This window comes from Saccopteryx bilineata, chromosome 1 (genome assembly GCF_036850765.1).
Source record: "Saccopteryx bilineata isolate mSacBil1 chromosome 1, mSacBil1_pri_phased_curated, whole genome shotgun sequence".
Lineage (NCBI taxonomy): Eukaryota > Metazoa > Chordata > Mammalia > Chiroptera > Emballonuridae > Saccopteryx > Saccopteryx bilineata.
In genome coordinates this window covers 399,014,089-399,040,582 of record NC_089490.1, presented here as the reverse complement: position 1 = coordinate 399,040,582, position 26,494 = coordinate 399,014,089, and the positions used below count along the sequence as shown (strand labels likewise).

The following is a 26,494-nucleotide window of genomic DNA, read 5'->3' as shown; positions in this document are numbered from 1 at the left end:
ACTCCCCTTTAGCACTGAACTCCCGCCACACTGACCTTCCTTGAACTAGGTGGGCTCCTTTCCTCTCTACAAGCTGCTTCCTCTGCTGGGATCCCTCTTCCACCAGCTCTGCTATGTTAACCTCTCATTTCTCAGGCCGAGTAGAGATGTCAAGGTTCCTTGGCAACCAGCCCCTAACAAGCACACTATTTTCTGTTCACCTGTTACTTGCTTTCAGAGCACTATGGGCTATACACGTGTCCAACCACAAACTAAAACCAGTGACTGGTATCAGCACCACATTTTGTGAGGTCCAGGAGGGGCTTGTGTCTGTTTTCCTTTATCCCGTGTTCCAGGTGCATTGCACCACTTCCGGCACATAGGCATTTAGTAATCCATCAGATATTGAATGCCCTATTATGCATCAGGTGTAATTGTGGGCATTGAGAAAAACGCAGTGAACAAAACATAAAAATCAGTTTTTACAGTGCTTGTGCTAGCAAATGAGACAAACTTAAAAGTTTAAGTGGTGTACCTGCTTAAATGCAGGGGGGAATCATAAACCAGGAATAGGGTGCAAGGAGTGTTGGGTGTGGGGTCCAGAACAAACCTCAGTGAGAAGCTAACATTTGAGAAAAGATGTAGGGGAGTGAAATTTATGAAAACTCTGGGGAAGAACCTTGCATTCAGCAGGAACAGCAAAGCAAAGACCCTGGGGTAGGAGCTGCCTTAGGGTGGCCAGAACGGAGGGAGCAGGGAAGAAGTAGGAACCGGATTGAAAAGAAGCAGGGGGCAGGTTCTGTAGGTGGAAAGCCATTGTGTTCACTCTGAACCACGCTGGCAGATTTTGAGCAGAAGAGTGACACCATCCAGCTGCATCAGATCCCTCTAGCTGCGGTGTGGACGAAGAGGGCCAGGGGGAGAGCTGGGAGAGCTGGGATGGTGGCTGGGCCAGGGTGGGAGCCGAGGAGGAGGGGAGAAGAGTTACAGTCAGATGCATTTTGGAGGCGTCAACAGGATCTGCTGATGTACTGGATACAGAGATGTACTGGAAAGAAAGAGACAAGGATGACAGGCTCGTGGCCTTCTCCCTCATTCATCTGCTAAGACCCTCCTGGCACTTTCTCCAGACCACCACACTCTTGCCATTCCCCCTGCTGCTCCTTAGTCCAGCCCTTCCTCTGTCTCCAGCGGCCTTCTGAGGCCTTCTAGCATCTCCCCCACAGTGTCTCCAGGCTTCTTTCCCAGTCCGCTCACTCTGTTTGACTGGGCCTTGTCACCCCCCGCATACCTTCTGGACAGTCCTAAGACATGTGGTGCCCTGTGCCAGGTGCAGGAGCTCAGCAGTGAACAGGGTAGTCCACGGATGCAACTTCTGCTTGCATGGCTCTTGTCTTCTAGTAGGAGAGACAGATGATTCTTAAACTCATCAGCTGTGTGACTTCAAGCAGCCTACTTAACCTCTCTGTTCTTCAGTTGCTTCCATTTTAAAACAGAGATGAAAATGTTTCAATGTCAGAGTAGTTGTGAGGATTAAATGATTTCATATTTGTAAGGCACTTGGAACAATGCCTGATGACAAAGTATGCACTATATGCATTTGTTAAATAAAAATAAATGCACAGCCCTGGCGGGTTAGTTTGGTTGGTTAGAGCGTTGTCCCAATACACAGAGGTTGCAGGTTCAATCCCTGGTCAGGGAACATACAGGAACAGATAGAAGTTTCTGTCTCTCTGTCTCCCTGCCTCTCTCTCCAAAATCAATTTTAAAAATATGCACAAATGAAGAGGATTCTAGAGTGGGCAGTGCTATAAAGAAAGCAAAGGTAAAGAGGAGAGAGTAACCAGGGAGACAGGAAAGGAACTCCTAAAGGTGGGCAGTTAGTGAAGGCCCCTTAGAGCTGGAGTGAGGAGAAGCCAGCCAGGGACAGGGTTCCAGGAAAGCTAACAGAAGGTGCAGAGCCTGAAACAAGTTTGGAATATTCAAGGAACCCAAAGATGGCTTTCCTGTGCTCCATGACCTTGTCTATAGAGAGATAATGAAATGCCAATGACTTCCCAACATGACTATGAAGATTAAACAAAATAACCCATACTTGAGTCTTATCAGACCTGAAACAAAAAGTTGAGAGCCTTCTTCCAGAAAAGAAAACTACAAATTTAAAAATGAGGTATGGAACCCTGGCCAGTTGGCTCAGAGGTAGAGCATTGGTCAGCGTGTGGAAGTCCTGGGTTCGATTCCTGGCCAGGGCACACAGGAGAAGCACCCATCTGCTTCTCCACCCTCCCTCCATTGGAGCAAAGATGGCCCGGGCGCTGAGAATGGCTCCATGGCCTCTGCCTCAGGCACTAGAATGGCTCCAGTTGCAACGGAGCAATGCCCCAGATGGGCAGAGTATAGCCCCCTGGTGGGCATGCCGGGTGGATCCCAGTCAGGAGCATGCAGGAGTCTTTCTCTGCCTTCCCACTTCTCAAGAAAAAGACAAAAGAAAAAAATAATGAGGTGTGGAGCTTCAGAAGGGATGCAGAGGGGAGACGCTAAAGCTTAAGCTTAATCAGTGTCACGGTAAAGTCACTTGTCAACGTTCAGAAATGTTTGCTCTCATAATTTCCACCAACCGGGGCTTCTCCAGATCGCTCAGTGAACTCAGAGCCCTCCTGAGGGGCAGGGAGGCAGTGATGCTGGCCGGCCTTGACCTTTTCCCCAGACCCTGGGGCACAAGCAGAGGCCCCACCAGAGAAGGCGTCCTGGCCCACACACTGCATCACGGTTCACGTGATTCACGCTGCTCTTCCAGGGCTGCTGCTCCCAAGGGTGCAGAGGCCGGGGAGCAGCACGGCGACGGCTGGGTTTGGAATCCACTCGAGCATCCTGAAGCCAGCGACAGACTGAAGGCATCCGTGACCAAGTTCTCTGCAGAGCAAACTTCCAGAACTTTTAAAGTTCTCCCGCTATCAGAAAAAACAGAACATGTGGACCTTAGGAAGCTTAGCACGGGAGTGAGGAGTGGAGGTAGGGAAGGCTTGCAGCTCTGAATTCTGGGGTCTGTGGAACATGAACCTTTTTTTTTTTTTTTTTTAATACAGGGACAGAGATAGAGTCAGAGAGAGGGATAGACAGGGACAGACAGACAGGAACAGAGAGATGAGAAGCATCAATCATAAGTTTTTCATTTTTGACACCTTAGTTGTTCATTGATTGCTTTCTTATATGTGCCTTGACCGCGGGCCTTCAGCAGACCGAATAAACCCTTGCTCGAGCCAGCGACCTTGGATCCAAGCTGGTGAGCTTTGTTCAAATCAGATGAGCCCGCACTCAAGCTGGCGACCTCAGGGTCTCGAACCTGGGTCCTCCGCATCCCAGTCTGATGCTCTATCCCCTGTGCCACCGCCTGGCCAGGCGAACATGAACTTTTTATTTATTTATTTATTTTTATTTTTATTTATTTATTCATTTTAGAGAGGAGGGGGGAGAGAGAGAGAGGAGAGAGAGAGAGAGAGAGAGAAGGGGGGAGGAGCTGGAAGCATCAACTCCCATATGTGCCTTGACCAGGCAAGCCCAGGGTTTCGAACCGGTGACCTCAACATTTCCAGGTCGACACTTTACCCACTGCGCCACCACAGGTCAGGAGAACATGAACTTTTTTTTTTTTTTTTTTTTTTTTACAGAGGCAGAGATAGACAGGGACAGACAGACAGGAATGGAGAGAGATGAGAAGCATCAATCATCAGTTTCTCTTTGCGCGTTGCGACTTCTTAGTTGTTCATTGATTGCTTTCTCACATGTGCCTTGACCGTGGGCCTTCAGCAGACCAAGTAACCCCCTGCTGGAGCCAGCGACCTTGGGTCCAAGCTGGTGAGCTCTTTGCTCATGCCAGATGAGCCCGCACTCAAGCTGGCGACCTCGGGGTCTCGAACCTGGGTCCTTCCGCATCCCAGTCCGATGCTCTATCCACTGCGCCACCACCTGGTCAGGCCGAACATGAACTTTTTAAAAAAAGATTTTACTTATTGATTTTTAGAGACAGGTGAGAGAGAGCGAAAGGGAGGGAGGAGTGGGAAGCGGCAACTCATAGTCATTGCTTCTTGTATGTGCCTCAACTGGGCAAGCCCAGGGTTTTGAACCAGCGACCTCAGCATTCCAGGTTGAAGCCCCTATCCACTGTGCCAACACAGGTCAGGCTGGAATTTAAAACAATTTTTCCATTGATTTGAGAAAGAGAGGGTAAGGGGAAAGGAAGGGTAAGGGAGAAAGAAGCATCAATTCGTTGTTCTATTTCATTCCATTTAGTTATGCGCTCATTGATTGCTTTGCATACATGCCCTAACCAGAGATCAAACCCCAACCTTGGCGCTCAGAACTGGAATTTTTGTTTTTATAGGAACTTTCACTCCTGGCCTGTGGTGGCGCAGTGGATAAAGCATCGACCTGGAATGCTGTGGTCGCCAGTTCGAAACCCTGGCCTTGCCTGGTCAAGGCACATATGCAATCGAGGAACAAGGAAAATGAAACAATTAGGAGTTGATACTTCTAGCTTCTCCTACCCTCTCTCTCCCTCTCTGTAAAATCAATAAATTAAAAAAATAAAGAACTTTCACTATTGGAGAATTTGAGACAACCTGAGTTTCCTTCTCCGAGTGAGAGCAAAGTTTCATTCCGCGTTCTGAGAAACTGCTAGAAAATATTTTCATTTCACACTTAACTTCAGCTCTCCCGCTAAGAGACTCTGAGTCCTGATTAGCAGGGGAAGCATAGTGGGAAATAAAATGCCATAGAGTTCTGCTCAATTCAGTGAACTTCTACAGAGAGCCAGGCACTGTGCCAGATGCTTCAAAGAATAAAATGGTGGTAATTATTATCCAATAATTATTCAGAGAGCCCCAGAGCTCAGCCCGGGACTTGCCATCCACACTGCCTTCCAGAGTGATCTCAGCCAGTCTCGTCGCTTTAAATACCATCTCAGATGACTCCCATGCTTCTATTTTCTGCTCAGATGATGCTCCCAAGCTCCAGACTTATCCACCCAGATGCCTCCTTGATGTCTCATTTGGAAGGCAAATGGATTTCCCAAAGTGTGCAAATTGGAGCTCCCAATGTCCTCCCCCAAGTGCCTCCTCCTTGACTTCCCTCTCCTGAGTGGCCTTGCTATTCTTAGACTGGTTCAGGCTGAAAACTTTGGAGGTGTCCTTGACTCCCGTCTTTCACAACCACATTCAGTTTACCAGCAAACAGTCAGCTGGACACAGAAGCCTTCGGAACTCCCCAGCCATCTCCTAGAGTTGACTGGGCAAGGGAAAGGAGTGTTGGCTCCCTGAACTGCGGGGTGGCCAGAGTCAGAGGGACCCCAGCCTGGGCTCCCAGGCCGTGAGAGGTGTGAGTTCAGGTAACTCCTGCGTGGAGCCTAGTGGGGACGCTGATGACAATCACGATAGACGGTGAATTCGCACTCTTGCCAAGGTGAAGGGCATCACATACTCCAGTTTGGCACCACATGGACAGGAAAGGGACTCCAGTCATAACTGGGAATAAATACCCTGACAGCTGGGTAGGATGGGGGCTTGGAGTCAGAGTGAGTTGATCCCAGGGCAGCTGTTCTGAAGGCAGGGATGATTTTTCCACAAGAGACATTTTGCAATGTTCAGAGACACTTTTGGTTATCATAACTTGGGGCTGGGGCTACAGAGGCCAAGGATGCTATTGAACACTTAATAATGCAAAGGACAACTCCCCACAATCATTTGGCTCCAAATGTAGTAAATAGAACTAAAGTTGGGAAACCCTGATCTAAGAAAATGTCAATTTTGTGTGTGTGTGTGTGTGTGTGTGTCAGAGACAGAGAGAAACAGAGAGAGGGACAGACAGGGACAGGCAGACAGAAATGGAGAAAGATGAGAAGCATCAATTCTTCGTTGCGACACCTTAGTTGTTCATAGATTGCTTTCTCGTATGTGCCTTGACCGTGGGCCTTTAGCAGACTGAGTAACCCCTTGCTCAAGCCGGCGACATTAGGCGCAAGCTGGTGAACCTTGCTCAAACCAGATGAGCCCGCGGTCAAGCCAGCGACCTCGGGGTTTCGAATCTGGGTTTTGTGTGGCCCAGTCTGCCACTCTATCCACTGCGCCACTGGCTGGTCAGGCTATAAAATATATTTCTTGCAGATCTGAATTTGGTCTAGGCTTGAGAATGAAACTTGCTACATGACAAGCAGGTTTAAATTGACCACAGTGTTATACTTACCTGGCAGGGGAGACACCATGATCAGGAAGGTGGTTTTCCCAGGGCGAGGCTTATCCATTGCTCTCCGAATGTGCTGACCCCTGCAATTTCCCCAAACATAAGAAACATCACTGCAGAATTTGTGGTAGTGGGGGACTATGTTTGTACTCTCCCCTGAAAAAAAATAATAATTAAAAAAAATTATGTTGACCACAGTACATAATAGGACAACCAGTACCAGGAGAAGGCTGTCGAGGAGCACTGCAGGAGAATGAAAGATGGTGTAAATTTGGTGACACCCTCCCATTGCATGGTGGGGAGCCTGTCCCTTCCCCTTGAATTTGGTGGGCTCCGGGCCTACTTGGACCAATGGAATTCAGCAGTGGCAGTGTGACTGTGCCAGTTTCCGAGGCTGACAACACCGGCAGCTAACACCTGCTGTCTTTTGGGACACTCGTGCTTGGAGCCACGTGCTCCCATGTAAGAAGTATAACTGCCCTGAGGCAGCCATGGTTCGAGGGAGCCTCAGCTAACCACATGGAGAGCCCAGCTGTTCAGCCATTCCAGCCCAGATGTGAGGGAGACTCCTTTGGATCCTCCAGCCCCGCCTACTCACCAATGAGTGACCCGAACTGAGGTCATAGGCAGCAGAAGAATCTAGCTTCTCCTAGCTGAGCCCTGACCAAATTCCCAATCCACAAAATCATGAGATATGATTGAATGTTTTCAGCCACTTAAGCCTCGAGGCAGCTTAAGGTAGTTTGTTACACAGCAAGGGAGAACTAGAACAGTTGCCCCACCCCACCCCCACCCTCAGGGTTTTTCCTATGCTTTCCTTTTTTCTGCTGATGGCAGAAATCCTGGTGACAAGAGTCCAGCAAGGCCCTTGGCCTTGGCCACTGAGCAGTGGTAGAGCATCAGCCTGGCATGCAGGAGTTCCGGGTTCGATTCCCGGCCAGGGCACACAGGAGAAGCGCCCATCTGCTTCTCCACCCCTCCCCCTCTCCTTCCTCTCTGCCTCTCTCTTCCCCTCCCGCAGCTGAGGCTCCACTGGAGCAAAGTTTGGCCGGGCACTGAGGATGGCTCTGTGGCCTCTGCCTCAAACGCTAGAATGGCTCTGGTTGCAACAGAGCAACGCTCCAGATGGGCAGAGCATGCCAGGTGGATCCCGGTGGGGCACATGCGGGAGTCTGTCTGACTGCCTCTCCATTTCCAACTTCAGAAAAGAGAAAAAAAAAGAGTCCAGCTTGTTCCATCCACTCCTCTCCAGCTCTGCCCTGACTGTTTGTCCAAGTGCCATTGACTTTAATGCTATTTATTAATTTTTTTTAGCAAGAGAGAGAGGCAGGAAGGGAGAGAGATGAGAAGCATCAACTCGTAGATGTGGCAATTTAGTTGTTCATTGATTGCTTCTTTTTTCTGTGTGTGACAGAGATAGAGAGAGAGACAGATAGGGACAGACAGGAAGGGAGAGAGATGAGAAGCATCAATTATCAGTTGTTCGTTGCGACACCTTAGTTGTTTGTTGATTGCTTTCTCATATGTGCCTTGACTGGGGGGCTACAGCAAACCAAATGACCCCTTGCTCAAGCCAGTGACGTTGGGCTCAAGCTGGTGAGCTGTACCCAAACAAGAGGAGCCTGCAGTCAAGCCAGCGACCTTGGAGTTTTGAACCTGGGTCCTCTGTGTCCCAGTCTGATGCTCTATCCACTGTGCAACTGCCTAGTCAGGCCATTGATTGCTTCTCATATGTGCCTGACTGAGGGGCTACAGCAGACCAAATGACCCCTAGCTCAAGTCAGTGACCTTGGGCTCAAGCCAGGGAACCTGCGCTCAAGCCCAGATGAGCCCATACTCAAGCTGGTGACCTTGGGGTTTTGAACCTGGGACCTCAGCATCCCAGGTTGACACTCTATCCACTGCACCACCACTGGTTAGGCAGCTAATGGCTTCTTGGATGTCAAGAGGTACCCTTTATTTTTATTTATTTATTTTTTTTTTCTGAAGTTGGAAACGGGGAGGCAGTTAGACAGACTCCCGCATGCGCCCCACCGGGATCCACCCGGCATGCTCACCAGGAGGCGACGCTCTGCCCATCGGAGGTGTAGCTCTGTTGCAACCAGAGCCACTCTAGTGCCTGAGGCAGAGGCCCCAGAGCCATCCTCAGTGCCCAGGCCAACTTTGCTCCAATGGAGCCTTGGCTGCGGGAGGGGAAGAGAGAGACAGAGAGGAAGGAGAGGGGGAGGGGTGGAGAAGCAGATGGGCGCTTCTCCTGTGTGCCCTGGCCGGGAATGGAACCCGGGACTCCTGCACACCAGGCCGATGCTCTACCACTAAGCCAACCGGCCAGGGCTAAGAGGTACCCTTTAAAAATCAGCTTGTCTACAACCTTGATCAGCACCTCCAGAGATCTCAGTGTATGGAGCCCATGCGCCAGGAGGTCTGGTCTTGCCTCCCTCTCTGCTTCTCCCCCTTTCCCTCCGCCTCCACATGCATCAGCCACTGGGCGTTGTTCTGCTCTTTGAACTCATTCCCTGGGCAGCTCTCAGCGCTGCCTGAAGTGACCTGTACTTGTTCACTTGTTGACTGTGTGTTTCCCACACTAGACGCTGCTTCCACCAGTGCAGGGCCCACGATTTGTTCACTGCCATGTGCAGTCAGGGCCTGGAACACAGTCCATGCTTATAAGTGTTTGGTGAATGAGCAAATGGGACTGATCACTTTTCTACACCCTCTGTGGGTCCCTCGGTCTCTCCCAGGGAGCCCCTCCGGCCTCCTCCCCTCTAGACTTCTTCACCCTCGCTTCTGCTTACACTTCTCTGGGCCAAATAGTTGGATCCCCTCAGATCCAAATGTTCCAACCCCACTCCCTCCTTTCCAGTATCTGTTTCCTGAGAAAAACCAAGTGGTAGAGAGAGTGTGTGGGGAAAACAGGCCCTCTGCATCCTGTTGATGGGAAGGTACACTTAACAACATTTATTTAAAAACACAAAAAGCAATTCCACTCTTAGAAATTCGTCCCATAGGTGGCCTGAGCTATGGTGGCGCAGTGGATGGGGTGTCGACCTGGAAATGCTGAGGTTGCCGGTTCGAGGCCCTGGGTTGCCTGGTCAAGGCACATGTGGGAGTTGATGCTTCCAGCTCCTCCCCCCTGTCTCTCTTTCCTCTTTTTGTCTCTCTCTCTCCTTCTCTCTCTCCTCTCTAAAATGAATAAATAAAAAAATAAAAATAAAAAAACACACAAATATTTTAAAAAAATAAAAAAATTAAAAAAAGAAATTCGTCCCACAGGTAAGCCCAGCCTAGTGGCACAAGGATGAATACTGCAGCTCTGTTTGTGACAGCAAAAGGAACTGACTATGTGTGCATCCATAGAGGATACTGAAACAATACTGCCTCCATAAGGACGGATGATTGCTGAGCAACCAAAGGGACACTCGGGTAGATGCTGCCATGGAAACATGCCCGTGACACACTATGGAGTGAAGCAGGTTAGCTGTGGAACAGTGTGGATGGCCCAATGGTATTTTTGTATATACAGTATATATTTAAAAAATTATGTGTATATACCTTTGTATATGGTTATACATGCATGGAAGAAGTTAGAAGGATATAGCGACGGCTAAAGTTGTTACCTCTGTGGCTTGGGAATGGGGAAGGATGTTGAATTAGTTTGCTGGGGCTGCTATAACTAAATACCACAGACTGGTTGGCTTAAACAGAAATTTATTTTCTCATGATTGGAAGTCCAAGCTCAAGGTGTTGGCAGCTCTGTCCCCTAGCACAGATGAGTGGCCTAGACTGGCCCTAGGTCAACACAGCTTCCGAGGGTTGAGCCCCGACGTCGGCCCAGGGTTTTTGGTTCCCATCTGTGGTCCGGAAAATGATCACGCTGATGTCACCGATTCAGGAAATGAAGCATGTGGGTGACCCTGTGCATTAGTTTTCTATTGCTTCCATAACTAATTTTGCAAATTTTTAGCAGCTTACACAACACAAATTTATCTTAATTTATTTTTTATTATTTTTATTTATTTATTTATTTATTTTTCTGAAGCTGGAAACGGGCAGAGACAGTCAGACAGACTCCTGCATGCGGCCGACCGGGATCCACTCGGCACGCCCACCAGGGGCGAAGCTCTGCCCACGAGAAGGTGATGCTCTGCCCCTCTGGGGCGTCGCTCTGCCGCGACCAGAGCCACTCTAGCACCTGGGGCAGAGGCCAAGAAGCCATCCCCAGCGCCCGGCCCATCTTTGCTCCAATGGAGCCCCGGCTGCGGGAGGGGAAGAGAGAGACAGAGAGGAAGGAGGGGATGGGGGTGGAGAAGCAAATGGGCGCTTCTCCTATGTGCCCTGGCCGGGAATCGAACCCGGGTCCCCCGCACGCCAGGCCGACGCTCTACCGCTGAGCCAACCGGCCAGGGCCCACAAATTTATCTTAAAGTTCTGTAGGATAGAAGTCTGATATAGGTCTCACTAGGCTTGCCTGGTCAAGGCACATATGAGAAGCAATCATGTAACAACTAAAGTGAAGCAACTGTGATCTTGCTCCCTCAGTCTCTCTCCTTCCCCCTCTCTCTCTAATCAATAATCTTGAAAAAGAGAAAAGAAAAGAGCCCTGGTCTAGGTCGGCTGGCTGGAGCACATGACAGGTTGATGGAGGGAGAGCAAATGGACAGTGTGCTTAGCTCTGTGCAGCTGGTGCCTAGTGCTTTGCAAATGGCTGCTGTACCAGTTGCGCTTGGCAAGGCCCTTCTTGCTCTGCTGAGTTATTAGAGAGAAGTGGCAAATGGAGAGGTGGTGACCTTGGGCATGGAGGCCTGACTGTCGCATCCTGAACTCATCTCACTGACCTTTCCGGGAGAGGGCACAAGCCTTGCTGGTGGTCCTGGTATGTTGAAGGCCCCTGGCTTCTGATCTTCCCTCTCTGCCCTCACTCCCTGGACTGCCCACCACTGATCCTTTCTTGGGCATGGCACTGGTACCAACTGCATCGGCAGGCAGATTCCATGATCCTCCCCAAAGCCCTGTCCAGGGTCACTGCCATGCTGTCTCAGGCCTGGGACAGGTCCCCAACTAACCAGACCTGAATGCATCTTCATAATTTACATCTCAAAAAGCTACCTGGCTGGGTAGATCAGTTGGTTATAGCATTGTCCAGATAGGCCAAGGTTGCAGTTAGATCCCCGGTCAGGGCACATACAATAATAATGCGGTTGGTTGGAGCGTCATCTGGATTCACCAAGACTGATGGTTTGATCCCTTGTCAGGGCACATGCAAGAGGAAACTAATGAATGCATGGATAGGTGGAACAACAAAATGATGTTTCTCTCTATCCCCTTCCTCTCCTTCTCTCCTTTCTTCTCTCTAAAATTAATTTAAATTTTTAAAAAAAGAATAATGCCCCCTCAATCATGAAAAATTAAATATAAATTTGAAAAGAAAAAAAAATAACCCTCCAATTCTTTTTTTTTTTTAATATTTTATTTTATTCATTTTAGAGAGGAGAGAGAGAGGGGGAGAGAGAGAGACAGAGAGAGGAGAGAAAGACAGGGGAAAGGAGCTGGAAGCATCAACTCCCATATGTGCCTTGACCAGGCAAGCCCAGGGTTTCGAACCGGTGACCTCAGCATTTCCGGGTCGAAGCTTTATCCACTGCGCCACCACAGGTCAGGCAACCCTCCAATTCTTGCACCAGAAAACAGCACTTGGAACTCAAGTTTTCTACTTTCAAATTTCACTATGTTCACCCTGCCTCGCCGGCTGCCACGGCTGCACTAGATTCGGTTCCAGCCGCGCACCCGCCTGTCCCCGGGGCTCATCCGCTTGGGGAAAGTCGCCGAACCGGACGTACCTGTTCGTGCCTCTTGTCACCTTTCTAAGGCCAGCCCGAAGAGGACTTCTGGGGACTGGGAGCGGGATAGGGTGCAGGGTGGGGCCCAGGTGATCCGCGGGGAGACTAGCTGAGGCCCCTGCAGCAAAATGTTCGCACCGCAGGCGCCGCGCCCGAATATCAGAGTTCGGGACCGAGCTCTGGGGCCGAGGGGCAAAGGCTTCTACCGACAAGGAAGTGGGCGGCGGCCAGGCCCTCCGGAAGGAGGGGCCAAGCAGCCACGCGACCCTCTGGGAGCCTAAACGAGAAGGGAGAGGGGGCTCCAGCGCCGTGCGAAGCCGGGCGTCGGGAGTGGGCGAGGCCCGGGAGGAGCACGCACGTGTGTCTGAGCGCGGGGACCTCTTCGGAGGCCGGGACTACAAGTTCCAGGGTGCTCAGCGACACGCCTGGGTTCTGTGGCGGCGCGGCCCGTGGGCTTGGAGCAGGTCGCCGCCGGCTGGCACGCGCCACCCGGTTCCGGAGTAAATAAGGGAGAGACTCTCCCGAGCACCGTAATTAGAGTCCAAGTGGGCGGGGAGCCGCTCCGCGCCGCCTGCTCATGTCGCTGCAGAGCCGGGTGTCCGGCCGCCTGGCACAGCTGCGTGCGGTCGGGCAGCTGCTTGGCGCCCTGCGCCCTTGGCCAGGCCCCTTAGCGGGTGCCACGCGGACCCGCAGCAGTGCGTGCGGCCTCCCTGCGTCTCTGGGCGCCTACGACCCCCGCACGCGGACCCCAGCGGGAGTTGGGGCTTGGGGGGCGGCCGCGGTGGGGCAGAGAGCTGGGGTGCGCACCTGGGCTCCCCTGGCCATGGCGGCGAAGGTGGACCTGAACACCTCCACTGACTGGAAGGAGGCAAAATGTAAGTGTAAGCAGGAGGGCGGTGAGGGGCGAGGGCAGCCCCACGTGGGCCTTCCGCGGCTGGACGGCACCCTACCAACAGTGTCTTCCACCAGAAGACCTGGGGAAGTTGCGGTCCCGGCACTCCGCCATTCATAGCAACACCCCCATGTGCCCAGCCACACCATCCAGTTCACCCCAGACCAGGTCCAAGCCCCCTATCAGGGGCAGTATGAAAAAGTGGCCTTATCACACTGGCATGGATCACAGGGCACGTCCACAGATCATCCAGGACCTACCACCTTGCTCCGTTGTGCAGGAGGGAAACTGAGGCCCAGTACTTGAGCCGAGTAGCCCAAGGTCACTTGGAAGTTTGTGGCAGAGCTGACGTTAAGCCCAACCTCACAATGCTTTGCATAGTATGGTTTTTGAAGTGGTGGCATTTTAGGCACAGTAGCAGGGAATGGGCTGAGGGGATAGCTCTCTGGCTGGCATCCCATCTGGTGGGATCGGCTAACCCCAAGGAGTAGCCTCCCTGGGCAGGCCCATCTCACTTCTACCCTCCTCCCCGGAAAGCCTGCCTCTTTGGGCATGTGGTCGAGCGCCCTTTCACCCTCATCACTGGCCTCCTGCCACTTGTAAGCAGTCCCGCCCCATTCCTGGAGGACACAGGGCAGAGCAGCTGGTGAGCAGGGCAGAGATGGGGCGTTGTGTCTGTGGGAACAGTGACATCCCCACCATAGGATGGGCATGAGTCCCAGGGCTGGATTCTGCCTCGCTGCTTTTCCCACTCAGAGCCAGGAAGGGAGACAGCCTGATTTGCACAGCCCGAAATAACCCGGGGTTGCCAGTTACAGCTGCCGCTGTCCTTCAGGGTCTGCTCCCCGGGCTCTTGTGACCATTCCCGGCTGGATCCGCTTTCAAAAGGGCAAGGAAAGCAGCTCATTGGCTGCGCCCGCCTGTGGAGTGACTTTGGCCAATGGGGCTGAGAAGGCAGGCCTTAGGCGGGCTGCCGTTGGTGGGGGGGGTCTAGGGAGGGCGTCCTCTCGGGATTGGAGGCAGAGTTCAAGATGAGCTACCCCCCCCCCCCCCCCCCGATAAATTGCGCGGCCTGCGCTGGGTTCTTAAAGTGCCCCTAGAAAGCACTTGACTCTGCTTTGTGAGCACAGGAAGCGCTTATCATGCCCTCGGGCGCTGGCTCCAGAACACTGGTCACAGGGAGCAGGGGGACTGCCCCACAGGGAGCCCCTCTTCTTCTCTGGCAGGGAAAAGTAACCCAGGATGGTGGCAAAGAGCTAGGGAGGCCAGGAGCCCAAGCACCAGCTCCGGATCTGTCTCGGTTTCCAGGATCCAGCTCCCTGGCATTGCCCATTCCTTGGTGCCCCTGAGAACTTCCAGGTCTCGTGAAGCTGACTCATGAAGCTGATGGGACTGGATATTCCCAGGCTACTTTGGTGTCTTTCTGCTTCCAGCTGGCTTTTTCACTCAGTCCGTTTTCTTTTCTTTTCTTTCTTTTCTTTCTTTTCTTTTTTTTTTTTTTACAGAGACAGAGAGAAAGTCAGAGAGAGGGATAGACAGGGACAGACAGGAACAGAGAGAGATGAGAAGCATTAGTCATTAGTTTTTCGTTGTGCATTGCGACACCTTAGTTGTTCATTGATTGCTTTCTCATATGTGCCTTGACTGCAGGCCTTCAGCAGACCGAGTAACCCCTTGCTCGAGCCAGCGACCTTGGGTCCAAGCTGGTGAGCTTTTGCTCAAACCAAGTGAGCCCGTGCTCAAGCTGGCGACCTCGGGGTCTCGAACCTGGGTCCTCAGCATCCCAGTCCGATGCTCTATGCACTGCGCCACCGCCTGGCCAGGCTCAGTCCGTTTTCACTGAGTGCTTTCTATGCGGCCAGCACTGTTGAGTGCTGGAGGTTCAGCCGTGAGTGAGACCAGGAAGGGTCTTGTCCTCATGGAGCTTCTACTCCAGGGAGAGGGAGCTGAGTAGAAGATGATCGTTCAATGAGACAGTGCCAGGTAAAGGGCAGGGCTGTGAAGAAACCATGGCCGATGAGGCTGCCTGAACTCCAGTCTCCAGTTGGGCATGTAAGGAGCACGGCTGGGCCCCTGGTGTCCCAGTGCTAGGTGTGAAGCCCCCAGCAGGTGTCAGATGGTAGCTTGTTGGGGGTGAGACACAGAGCCCTCCATGTGTTCTAGTTACCTATTACTGTGTGTCAGATTACTCGGTAACAGTGACTTGAACAGCAAACATCTCACAGTCTCTGAGAGTCAGGAGGAGCCTGGGAGCGGCTTAGCGGGGTGGTGCCAGCTCAGGGTTCTCTGGAGATCTGGGGACTTGAATAGGCCTGGACTGAGCCGTCCCCAGGTGGCTCACTCACGTGAAATGGGTGTTGGCTAAGGGTCTCAGTTCTTCACCATGGGACTTCTTCAGGGCTGCTCTAGTGTCCTCACGACATAGCAGCTGGCTTCCCCCAGAGCACAAGAGAGGGCGTGTGAGGAGAACGTGCAGGAAGCCACAATGCCTTTTTGTGACCTGGTTTTCCAAGTCTTGCAGCATCTTCTGCTTTGTCTTGGAGCTTAGTATCAAGTCATGGAGTCCAGCCCACATCCCCAGGGAGGGAACATAGGTGCTGCCTTTGGAAGGGAAGAAGATAAAAGAATAAGGGGCATTTAAAAGATATTGATTAGAGAGAGCAGAAGGGAAAGAGAGAGACAGAAACATCGATCTGTTCCTGTATGTGCCCTGACCTGGGACTGAACCTGCCACCTTTGCACATCTGGACGATGCTCCAACCAACCGAGCTATCGGGCCAGGGCAGGGGCATACTTTTAAGACCATCATACTGTGGAGTGCTGCCTCAGCCAGACCCTGCCTCTGGTGGGAGTCCCAGCTTTGGTCTTTGAAGACCCCCACACCTTTCTTTGTTATATCCAGTTTACATTTGGGGCAGGGTTCAGCGACGCTCGCCAAGTGCACAGACCTTTGGTGGATGGTCAGTACTTGTGCATACATATCCAGCTGTGCCACCCACTCTGATCAACAGGTGGAGCTTTGTCATCACCCCAGCAGGTTCCTTGGAGACCCTTTCCCATCAGTACTCTTTACAGCTACTCTTTATCTGTTTGTTTCATCTCCTCTTGAACTTCATATGAACAGAGATACACAGTGTATTGGCACCTTTTACTTAATATCGGTGTTCATCCACATTATTGGGTGTTTCCACAGTTTGCTCTTTTTTATTGCTGTCACATTCCCTGGTGTGGATGTACTGCAGTTTGTGTCCCCGTTTTCCTGTTGCTAGGCATTTGGGTTTGCGGTATGAGACTGTTAGGAATAAAGCTGCTCTGAGCATTCACGTACCTCTCTTTGATGGACATGTGCTCTTCCTTCTCTCTGGGATGTACCTACATAGGCCTCCAAACACCCGTCTGAGCCTGAAACGATCCTTTCTCCGAGACTGGTGCACAGTAACTAGACTCACAAGATACCGATGTACAAGTCAGAAGGCTGATGTGCAGTTCAAGGTGGGGAAGTAGAGGCGGAGGTCTGGAAGCCCCTGTGTGCCTGGGTAGAGAGCCTCCTCTCCCCATGGAAGGGCCATATGGAAGCTGAGTCGTAGTCTTCGGTTTGCTTAGCAGCATGTGTTCTCAGTGGGGGAGCTGGTTGAATGATTTTGGAAGCTGATCCCACTGCCCTGGGCAGGCAGGTGGGTAGGAGTGGACCTACCCACCAGAGATCCCCTTACCTGGGTGCTGGCTCAGTATGTCAGGCTATATGCAGTGTTGCTTGCCTGGCCTGGGCCCCACGTGCGGGATGCCCCAGCCCCACGTCCCAGTGAGTTCTCTGGACAGGTGTTCAAATTCTGCCTCACTCTGGGCTTCCCTTTTCTCCACCTGCAAGCTCCTGTGGACCCATTCTCCCTCCAAGTAAGTAAATAGCATCAGGCAGGATCTTTCTGAGCAGGAGACAGTCAGTCTTTTGGAGAGACCTGCAGTATCTGATTACACTCGCCAGGGTTAATTCCCTCCCTCATTATTCCCTCAGGTGGTGCCTTTTCATCAGAAAATTGTCAAATCAATTGTGTTGTCAAGGCAGTTGGATGTGAAAGGACTTAAGGTCAGGCACTGGGGGCATCTGGGGACTGTCACCAGAGGAAGGGCCTGGCTCCCCGGAGAGGGGCCATGGATCCTCCTGACCTGCAGCTGAGGCAGAGCAGTGTGCTAAAGGAGAACGGGCATTGGTGCCATCAGACGCGGGCAAACCCCAGCACCCCTGCCCCCATGCTTCCCGAGCCTCAGTTTCCTCATCTGTGAAATAGGGCCAGCAACACCTGATCTGTAGTTTGTCGGCGGGACCAGCATTACATCAAAACCATTTTGTACACTGTGGTCCATAGTGTACAGGGGGGGTCCCCAGAGACCCCCTGCGGGCCTGTCTCCTCTCTGCCATGTTCTGGCCATGGCGACACTGAGCTTGAGGCAACTTGTCTCTCCCACGTTCTAAGATCGTGGGGCCTGACCTTCATGTCCTGGTTCGCATTTCCTCTCCGGTGGCTCAAGGCAGTCACCTGCTCCAGCCCCAGTGTGCACTGGGCGGGGTGAGGGCTCGTGTCAACCCCTGTGGCGTTTCATGCAGAGAGAATGATTTAACCTGACTCGACTGCTGAAGTGGGAGATTTTCTGGGCACACCTGGGCACTGGGGGGGGGGCTTCTCCCACCTGTCTTCTGGGGAAGCATCCTTGGCACATGCCAGTGCGGACGGAGGTGAGGAGCCTGGGGGAGCAGAAAAGCTCCAAGGGGCCTCCTGCTCTTTGTTCCCGCTGCTCGTGCCCCGGGCTTTGACATGACCCTGCTCCTGGAGGATGATGCACCCGGGTGATTAGTGTCCCCGCTGCCGCTGCCGTGTTCCCAGAGCCTGGCCGCTATCAGCCCTGCCCATCCGGCCTTCTCCAGGAGCACTCCCTCCGTGCCAGCCCGCCCTCACCTTTCTGAACAGCCGCTTGCAAAGTGCCATAAAGACGCTTCTTAAAACACATCGTTGAATTCCCCTCGCCCGCTGCACTTTATGGTCCTGGCGCAGCCGGCTCCCTCCAGCGCGCTTTCATGCGGAGAGCGGCTGAAAGCGTCGTCTGGGGTCAGGCCTCCCCATCAACGTTTACTGCAGACATCTTTTTACAACACCTGTCTCACTGAGCTGTGAAATATTCTTGCCTCTCCAAAAAGGAAAGAAAATTAAAACCTATGTTGTACAACTTTTATAAGAAAAATAAAACTCACTTGTGCTTTAAGTCTGCATCTGTCTTTCGGGCAGAAGGAGGTGGGAGATGATATAAATGCCTGGCACGCAGGCCCAGCTGGAAGGCCCTGCCTCCTCTTTCCGGAGGGGGGAGGGAGGAGGGCCTGGGGGGCGACCCTGCTGACAGAGGAGGTGACGACAGGGGCACTTGGTGAGAGTCACTGTTGTCTTCTTCCTGCAAATCAGAGCCCAGCGCGGTGTGTAGCTCCTCAGGGGTCAGGCACATTGCAGCATTCTCACGGTGACCCTGGCCTCGAGAGGTGGCTCTGTGCTTGGGGACCATGGACTGGAAGGACAGGCTGACAGATGTCCCCAAGGCTGGTGCCCAGCCGCTGGTGGCAGAGCCGAGAGCTCTGGGTGTCTTCCTTTGTGCTCTCTGAGAAGTGCAGCTGTCATTTGACTTGGCTGGAGAGGGGCTTGTGGGCGTGGCTCACTCAGACCGGACCATGGTACCGGGGAGGACAGTGTAGGATGGGCCATGGTACCGAGGAGGACAGTGCAGGACGGGCCATGGTACCGGGGAGGACAGTGCAGACCGGGCCATGGTACCGGGGAGGACAGTGCAGGACGGGCCATGGTACCGGGGAGCACAGTGCAGGACGGGCCGTGGTACCGGGGAGCACAGTGCAGGACGGGCCGTGGTACCGGGGAGGACGGTGCAGGGCGGGCCGTGGTACCGGGGAGGACGGTGCAGGACGGGCCGTGGTACCGGGGAGGACGGTGCAGACCGGGCCGTGGTACCGGGGAGGACGGTGCAGGACGGGCCGTGGTACCGGGGAGGACGGTGCAGGACGGGCCGTGGTACCGGGGAGGAGTGTGCAGGACGGGCCGTGGTACCGGGGAGGAGTGTGCAGGACGGGCCGTGGTACCGGGGAGGACGGTGCAGACCGGGCCGTGGTACCGGGGAGGAGTGTGCAGGACGGGCCGTGGTACCGGGGAGGACGGTGCAGGACGGGCCGTGGTACCGGGGAGGACGGTGCAGGACGGGCCGTGGTACCGGGGAGGACGGTGCAGGACGGGCCGTGGTACCGGGGAGGACGGTGCAGGACGGGCCGTGGTACCGGGGAGGACGGTGCAGGACGGGCCGTGGTACCGGGGAGGACGGTGCAGACCGGGCCGTGGTACCGGGGAGGAGTGTGCAGGACGGGCCGTGGTACCGGGGAGGACGGTGCAGACCGGGCCGTGGTACCGGGGAGGAGTGTGCAGGACGGGCCGTGGTACCGGGGAGGACGGTGCAGACCGGGCCGTGGTACCGGGGAGGAGTGTGCAGACCGGGCCGTGGTACCGGGGAGGAGTGTGCAGGACGGGCCGTGGTACCGGGGAGGACGGTGCAGACTGGGCCGTGGTACCGGGGAGGAGTGTGCAGGACGGGCCGTGGTACCGGGGAGGAGTGTGCAGGACGGGCCGTGGTACCGGGGAGGACGGTGCAGACCGGGCCGTGGTACCGGGGAGGAGTGTGCAGGACGGGCCGTGGTACCGGGGAGGAGTGTGCAGGACGGGCCGTGGTACCGGGGAGGAGTGTGCAGGACGGGCCATGGTACCGGGGAGGAGTGTGCAGGACAGGCCAGGGGCTGCACCTTGCCCGGCCCTTCCTGTGGCCGGACAGGGTTCCTCTGCCTCTTTAAAGGCAGATGCTGGCATCTTCACGATGGTGTCTGCTAGGGGACCTGGGCTGTCTCCAAGCACCCCTACTGGTTCCCTGGGGTACCTCCCAGCCAGAGGGACTCAGCTCAGAGGGTCCTGTGAGCTCTCTGAGTCCCGGCCGACCAGTCTCTCTGGTGTCACAGACATGCATTCAGTGTCTGGCCCCGGGTCCAGCAGGCTGGGAGTCCCCACACTTGGGCATACCAAGGCCTGGGAGGGAGGATGTCTTTGGTCACAGTTGTGCAAGATGACAAATATGGGGACCCAAATAATTTAAAAAGCTCCTCTACTTGTTATACCCCAAGTTGAAAAAAAAATTTTTTTCCCACCAAAATTTTGTTTTATTTTTCTCTCTTCAAGTCTTAGTTCACTCACAGGAAGGCGTGTTTGTCTCTGAAGTGTGCGTTGCATTTGACAGCTTACAGAATCCTTTCCCAGCCAGCTTCTTGTTCCCAGCAAAGCTGGAGCCAGGGCTTGTCGTGTCCCCGTTCTAGAGAGGAGGAAACAGGCTCAGAGGGGCTGGGTGACTTGCCCATGAGCATTGAGGTTGGGAAGTCATGAGCCCCAGCTCCGTGGGAGCGGGAGTGAGGAGAACCACGGTTGTGGCCTGGACCCGGCGGCGTGCTTCCTCGGGTCTGTGCTCCTGATGGAGACAGTGTCGCCTTTGTTCCCCAGTCCAGCTGTTCTAGATTACTCTCTGTTCCTCCACCCAGACGCTCTCTCCTACCTCAGGGCTTTTGTGCGTGCTGTTCCCTCTGCCCGGAAGGCTGTGCCCTTAGAAAACTTGCCCTCAACCTCCAGGCCTCAGCTTGTGCTCATGGATTTGTGTCACGATGTTCACACATGCCATGCACAGTGCCAGGTGGTGGCAATCCAGGGTAAACATGACAGATCCAGTGTGACCAAGGTCAAGTTAGGAATAAACCACAGACTGTAGCAGAAGAGGCCACTGTGGGAGGGAGAGGGCAGAGAGGAGGAGCCTGTAAAGGAAGACCAGGTCGGGGCACAGCCATTTAAAGGCACTGAGGCGGGGAAGAACTGAAAGGTGGTCTATTGGCTGCCTGGCTGAGGTGTAGGGACAGAATGGTGTATAGTGGGGAGGGGGTGGGTAACACAAGAGGAGGTTAGGGACAGAGGCGGGCCTGTTACTTGGCCATGGTAAGAACTTAGATTTTGAATGAGCTTTAACCAGAGAGAGGACTTCTGACTTTTATTCCTAAAGCTCCCAGGCTACTGTGTGAGGAACAGAAGAGTGGATGGACACGGGGAGCCAGTTGGGAGCTGGGAACTTCGGAGGGCTCTAGGCAGTGATGGTGGAGGCTTGGCCCTTGGCAGGGGTGTGCAGAGACTTGGTTTCGCAGGTACTGTGGGGATATATCCAACAACTCAGGAGGCGATGGGGGGCTGGAGGGGCCGCCTGGGAATCATGAGCATAAGGAAGGTGTTTCTTTTTGTTGTTTGTTTAGATGTTATTTATTGATTTTAGAGAGAAGGGGGGGGAAGATGGGGAAGAAGCAGGAAGCACCAACTCATAGTAGTAGCTTCTCATATGTGCCTTGACCTAGCAAGCCTGGGTTTTGAACTGGCAACCTTTTGCATTCCAGGTCGATGCTCTAGCCACTGTGCCACCACAGGCCAGGCATACAGAAGGTTTCTGAATGTGTGGAATTGCTGTGAAGACCTAGGGATAGGGTGTGGATTAAGGAAGAGGGGAGGGCCCTGGCTGGCTGGCTCGGTGGATAGAGCATCGGCTGGCGTGTGGATATTCGGGGTTCGATTCCCCATCAGGGCACACAAGGAAGAGGGGAGGCAACAAGGAGACTGAGAAGGAGGCCCAGTGAGCTGGGTGGAATCCAGGAGAGCGGGTTCCTGATAGGGATGAAGAGGCTGGGCGTGCTGAGCACACAGGGAGCACAGAAGGGGCACTGCACTGGGCCACATGGCTGGTGTGGTGTCTCTGACCTTGGCTTTGATGGAGAGGTGAGACCAGATGGCCACGGGCTGGGGAGCATGGGAGGGAGCAACGCAGGCAGTGGGGGCGAGCAGAGAAGCAAGGCCACAGCTGTGGGGCGAGGAATGTGGGGTTGAAGGAGGGTTCTGTTTTAAAAGACGGGACACATCAGAGGGTGTTTGAGGGCAGACAGGACAGTCCAGTGGCGGCAGAGCTGCTGGAGCTAGTCCTCTGGAGGGTGAGCCGGGAGGCCTTGGCTGGGAGGAGGGACCTTCATGCTCAGGGACTGAAAGGGAGGATGAGGTGTGGACAGGTAGGGGGCTTGCTGGCTTGGTGGGAGGAGGGGGCAGCATCTGCTGACTGGAGGAGGGGGGATGGAGGAGGGGGCACCCATTCTAAAGCAGCAGCTCAATTGGCCAGGAAGACGGACCACCAGGGGGAGATCAAGAATTTAGAGGGAGCCTTCTGCTTGATGGCGGGACTTCTCTGGCAGTTTGCAGCTCCTGGGGGCAGATCAGAAAAGTGAGAAGTACCTCCTCCAGGAAGCGGTCCCTGCTTTCCTTCTGCTCGGTGGGGCCCCGGGACCTCACCTTGCCTCCCACCCCCAGGCTTGGTGGGTGCTCAGTAATTATTAACTAACTCATCTGTGTTCAGGCTGGCGGGGAGAGGTGGGTGGAGTCAGCCTTTCCGTAGCCTGTTCTTTGCTGGGTGGTACCAGCTACCTGTAGCCGAGTTCTTTGCCATGTACCCAACTAAGCCTGCTCACTTCTCACTTAATGCACAGGGGAGCCTTCCGCGCCGCCACCTTACAGAAGAGGACAGCTGAGGCTTGGAGAATCACGTTATCTCCTTCCGAATACCAGCACCCACCCCGCCGCTATCCCCACCCCCAACACACAGGAAAGGCATGTTTAAGCGGGAGCCCTGGGCCTGTCTGTCAGATAGTGCGTGGGGTCGTGTGCCCAGTGGGGAGGGCAGCCCCTTGAGAAGGGGGCAGGGAAATGGGCTGTGAGCGTCAAGGGACACTAGTGACAGAGAGTACAGTCCAGCTGGGTGTCATCCATGGCAGGGCCTTGGCCTCTTCAAAAGAAAGCAAATGGCCCATGTGTGTGGGCTCTGAGTCTGTACTCGGTGGAAGCATTTTCAGTCTGGTCCTGCTGTCCTTGGGATGAGGTCAATCCTTGGCAGGCCTCGGTGGCCCCCCAGCTGGCCTTGCCTCCTCTTGGTGTCGTTCTCACTATGCCCTCCACCCCCGCTGCCTTGCCCCACACCCTGGATTTTACTTACCCACAACGCTGGACATGCTGGTTTCTGCTGGCAGAACACCCTGCCCTGCCTGGGCTGCCTCCCACTCCTCTTCCGAGTCTCTCTTAACCCCCGCTGGGCTTGGGTTCCAGTTCCCTGTCCCGGCCCCCCGACTGGCCTGGCTTGGCACTTCCTTGGGTGGCTTGCTTGCCTGTGTGAAGCCTGGTCAGACTCTGTCCCTGGGCTGGACTGTAGGTTCCCCGGGGCCGGGACCACATCTGCCTTGTTGCGTGTTGTATCGCTAACACTGGATTCAGGATCTGCACCTTGTAGGGGTCCGTGGAAGGGGTGGGGTGTGGCTGCCAGAATGTGGTTCTGGTTTGAGCCACAGCTGAAGTGGACTCGGGGTGCTCTGAGCCGTTTACAATAATCCTGCCCTAGTATTGAGCTGGACCACGAACCGGGCCCTCCCTGTGCACATGCGTCCGTGAGGAGCAGAGGCTCGTAGGTACCGGTGACTTTGGCAGGGAAAAGGGCCCCCACAGAGGAGCAGCCTCTCTCTTGGATACCTGCCCCTAGCAGCCATCTCCTCAGAGGCTCCAGGAGGCGACCTTCCTCTCCTATCACCTTTTTTAATGGCCCTCGTACCTCTACACACTTTCTGATGTGTTTGAGTCCCTTGTCTGTGGCCTCTGTAGTTTATTTTACCCCCCTCCACCTGCTGTGGTCAGTGGGGGCTCCTCCAACTGGGGGAGTGTGTGGTCCAGGCGAGTGAGGCTGGGCCGAGTGCCTGGACACCCAGGAGGCCTCAGGTCAGTAGGGGGAGCCCGCGAGCTGTCAGCCTGGACCACGGCTCGGGAGAGCCGCCTCCCAGCGGCGCCCTGGGCTCTTCCTGGTCCCACCCAAAGAGAAGCCAGGCCCAGGGCCAAGGCAGGAGCAGGGGAACCAGCCCCTAGCGGACCTGGAGTCTGTGATGACGGGCCCAGGTTTCCCTTTCACCAGACACAGGTGGGCTGCTAACCTCCCCAGGCTCCCATTTCCTCACCTGTAAAATGAGGACAGTTCCAGCGGCTCCCTTGGTTCACGCCATGCCACTGGGAGAGGCCGCAGGGAGCGTCCTTCAGTGGGAAGCCCTCAGCAGATGCTGGGGGGTGTCGGGAACAGAGAGCAGATCTGCTGGGTTCTGTGGCTCCTTGAGGAGCAAGGCTGTCTTGGTTCCCTGTGTCCTGAGCCGATGCATAATGACAATGATGATGTAAGTGACTGATCATGTAACTGATTGAAAATGTAGCCCATTATTGATACAACTGATTGATCGTGTAATGGATTCAGTGTTGCCAACCTGCCTGGCCCTGGCATGTGTGAGTAGGCTTGAAATTATTCTGCAAGAAGTGTTTAGTCCCCGTTCTACAAATGCAGACGTTCGGGACCTAGAGTTTTGGCTGCAGCTGGACAGAGGCAGCACTGATTCCTGAACTCAGGTCTGTGGTGTTGGAGAGACACCCTCTGCCTCCCTGGACCTCAGTTTCCCCTCCTGAACAAAGAGGGCAGGGCAAGATGTTCTCCGGGCCCCAGACTCTAACAGCCCAGGCGGTTGGGCCCCTCCCTGCAGGCCCCCTGCCCTGGAAGCTATGGGAAGGATGGGCTCCTAAGGGCCGGTTTTCCTCCCTGAACAAGGCGGGAGTCCGAGACCAGTGGCGGGTAGGGAAGTCCCCTGGGACTGCTGCCCTCCCAGCCTTCCCTGACTCTCCTTCCTGCCCGCCCCGCCCCGCCCCTGCAGCCTTTCTGAAGGGCCTGAGTGACAAGCAGCGGGAGGAACATTACTTCTGCCAGGACTTCATCAGACTGAAGAAGATCCCGACCTGGAAGGAGACGGCGAAAGGTAGGCCTGCCAGGGCGGCCCCGCTGGGCACTGGGCGGGTGGCCTCCTCAGACCCGCCTCCTGGGGGAGGGGGAGGGACAAAGCTAAGCAAGATGGCAGCAGCATTTGTTGAGTGCTTGCTGTGTGCAGGGCACTTGGCATGAGTGTGCTCCAGGGGTCCGGTCGTCAAAGGACTCTGGGATGTGGCAGTGCCGATGCTGGTCTGCCTCATTTAATTATTAACACAGCCTGAGGCAGGGTGGGTTTTTCTTCCCATTCCATTGTTGGGAGGCTGAGCCCAGACCTGCCGGGATTTGTCGCTGTGGCAGAGTGGCTGGTAGGGTTGTGTGCTGGTGAGCGCCCCACTGGCCTGTAGTCCTGGTGGGAACTGGTAGCAACCAGTAACCTGGACAAGTCACTTAACCCGCTCTGCCGCAGCGCCACAGCTGCAGACTGGGATGGTGATGCCAGTACTGTGCCGGTTGTAGTGTTTCAAGACCACGTGTGTGCTGTACCTGGTAGGTGCTCAGTCCACGTGGGCTGGCACTACCAGTGTCATCAGTCCCCTCGAGGCAGGCTGCCGCTGGCGTGGACGGGAGTTGGCAGAGGCGCCCAGCCTGTGGGCACCGGTGGGCCACTCTGCAGGGGGGGCTGTTCCATGACTCCCCTCTCAGCCTCTACTTGTTCCAGGGTTGACTGTGAAGGTGGAAGAGCCCAAGTACAAAAAGGACAAGCATCTCAACGAGAAGATCTCCCTGTTCCGAGGTGATATCACCAAGCTGGAGGTGGACGCCATTGTCAACGCTGGTGAGTGGAGGCTCTTGACTGGCTTGGGCCAGAGACCTGGTTGTCTTGTCACCTTGACTCTGATCTGCCATGCCAGGCATAGGGGGAAGGCCACATGGCTCCAGGGAGACTCAGGTGGCCGGACAGGATGGCCTGCTGGCGCCATGGGAGCCCAGTGTGCCAGCCGAGCGGGCTGCTGCTCCCTGGACCCTGCCCTGCGGTGCTGGGGGCGCCTCAGCTGAGCCACCTCACAGCTCTGAGGCCCCTTAGCGGCCAGGAAGGCAGCCTGGCTGGCATTGCATCGGCTGTCCTTCCAGGAAGAAGGCAGGCGCCCCACCACGCTCTCCTGCCTCCGCCTCCCGCCCACACCGTCAGACGTGCAGCAGGCCATGGAGGCCGTGGAGGGGAGGGCGGGGGCAGAGGCCCCGTGCCCCGGGCTCTGCTGGTGTGGCAGTTTACTGTGACGAGGCCAGGAGACTGCTGCCCTGTCCCTTCCGGAGGCGGGAGGAAGGTGGCCGCTCTCCTCCCGGGCAGGGGTGGTCTGGCCGAGGTCAGGGCGCGGGGCCGAGGGCAGTCAGGTGTGCAGGTGGTTTTGGGATGAAGGTGAGTGGGGCCGAGCCTGGTCCATCACAGGAAGGACCCTCTTCCTCAGAGCAAGGTTTGGGGACCTGGGCAGACCCTCTTTTCTTGGGCGCCCAGTCACAGGATCACCCTGCTGTGCCGGCCCCCTCCCCCTGGCGCCGTTCCAGGCACCCCCAGAAGTGTCACCAGTCTCCTTCCTTTCACCCTCAGCCTGGTGGC

General features: G+C 54.8%; 1 protein-coding gene, 1 long non-coding RNA gene and 1 other non-coding gene across 9 annotated transcripts in view; 2 read left to right on the top strand and 1 right to left on the bottom strand.

Annotated features, from left to right (window-relative positions):
• Positions 1-403: 403 nt before the first annotated feature.
• Positions 404-12,299, bottom strand: LOC136318869 (uncharacterized). Of its 3 annotated transcripts, XR_010728134.1 has the most exons (5): positions 12,051-12,299; positions 6,217-6,296; positions 2,598-2,930; positions 1,271-1,458; positions 404-1,027 (listed from the first exon to the last, which is right to left on the bottom strand). It is a non-coding gene; the product is annotated as an uncharacterized lncRNA (long non-coding RNA). The 3 variants fall into 3 exon arrangements; XR_010728133.1 differs by having other exon boundaries at positions 1,271-2,930; positions 6,217-6,369; XR_010728132.1 differs by having other exon boundaries at positions 1,271-2,930.
• LOC136321389 (U1 spliceosomal RNA) lies at positions 6,209-6,372 on the top strand. The gene has a single exon (XR_010728647.1). It is a non-coding gene; the product is annotated as a U1 spliceosomal RNA (small nuclear RNA).
• A 181-nt stretch (positions 12,300-12,480) lies between the features above and the next one.
• MACROD1 (mono-ADP ribosylhydrolase 1) overlaps positions 12,481-26,494 on the top strand; it is a 149,595-nt gene continuing 135,581 nt past the window's right edge. For all 5 annotated transcript variants that reach the window (XM_066251876.1, XM_066251877.1, XM_066251878.1 and 2 more), the window contains exons 1-3: positions 12,481-12,925; positions 24,827-24,928; positions 25,598-25,714. In XM_066251876.1, the coding sequence (XP_066107973.1) occupies positions 12,628-12,925; positions 24,827-24,928; positions 25,598-25,714 (517 nt within the window). In that variant the 5' untranslated portion in view covers positions 12,481-12,627. The remainder of the gene's footprint in view (positions 12,926-24,826; positions 24,929-25,597; positions 25,715-26,494) is intronic.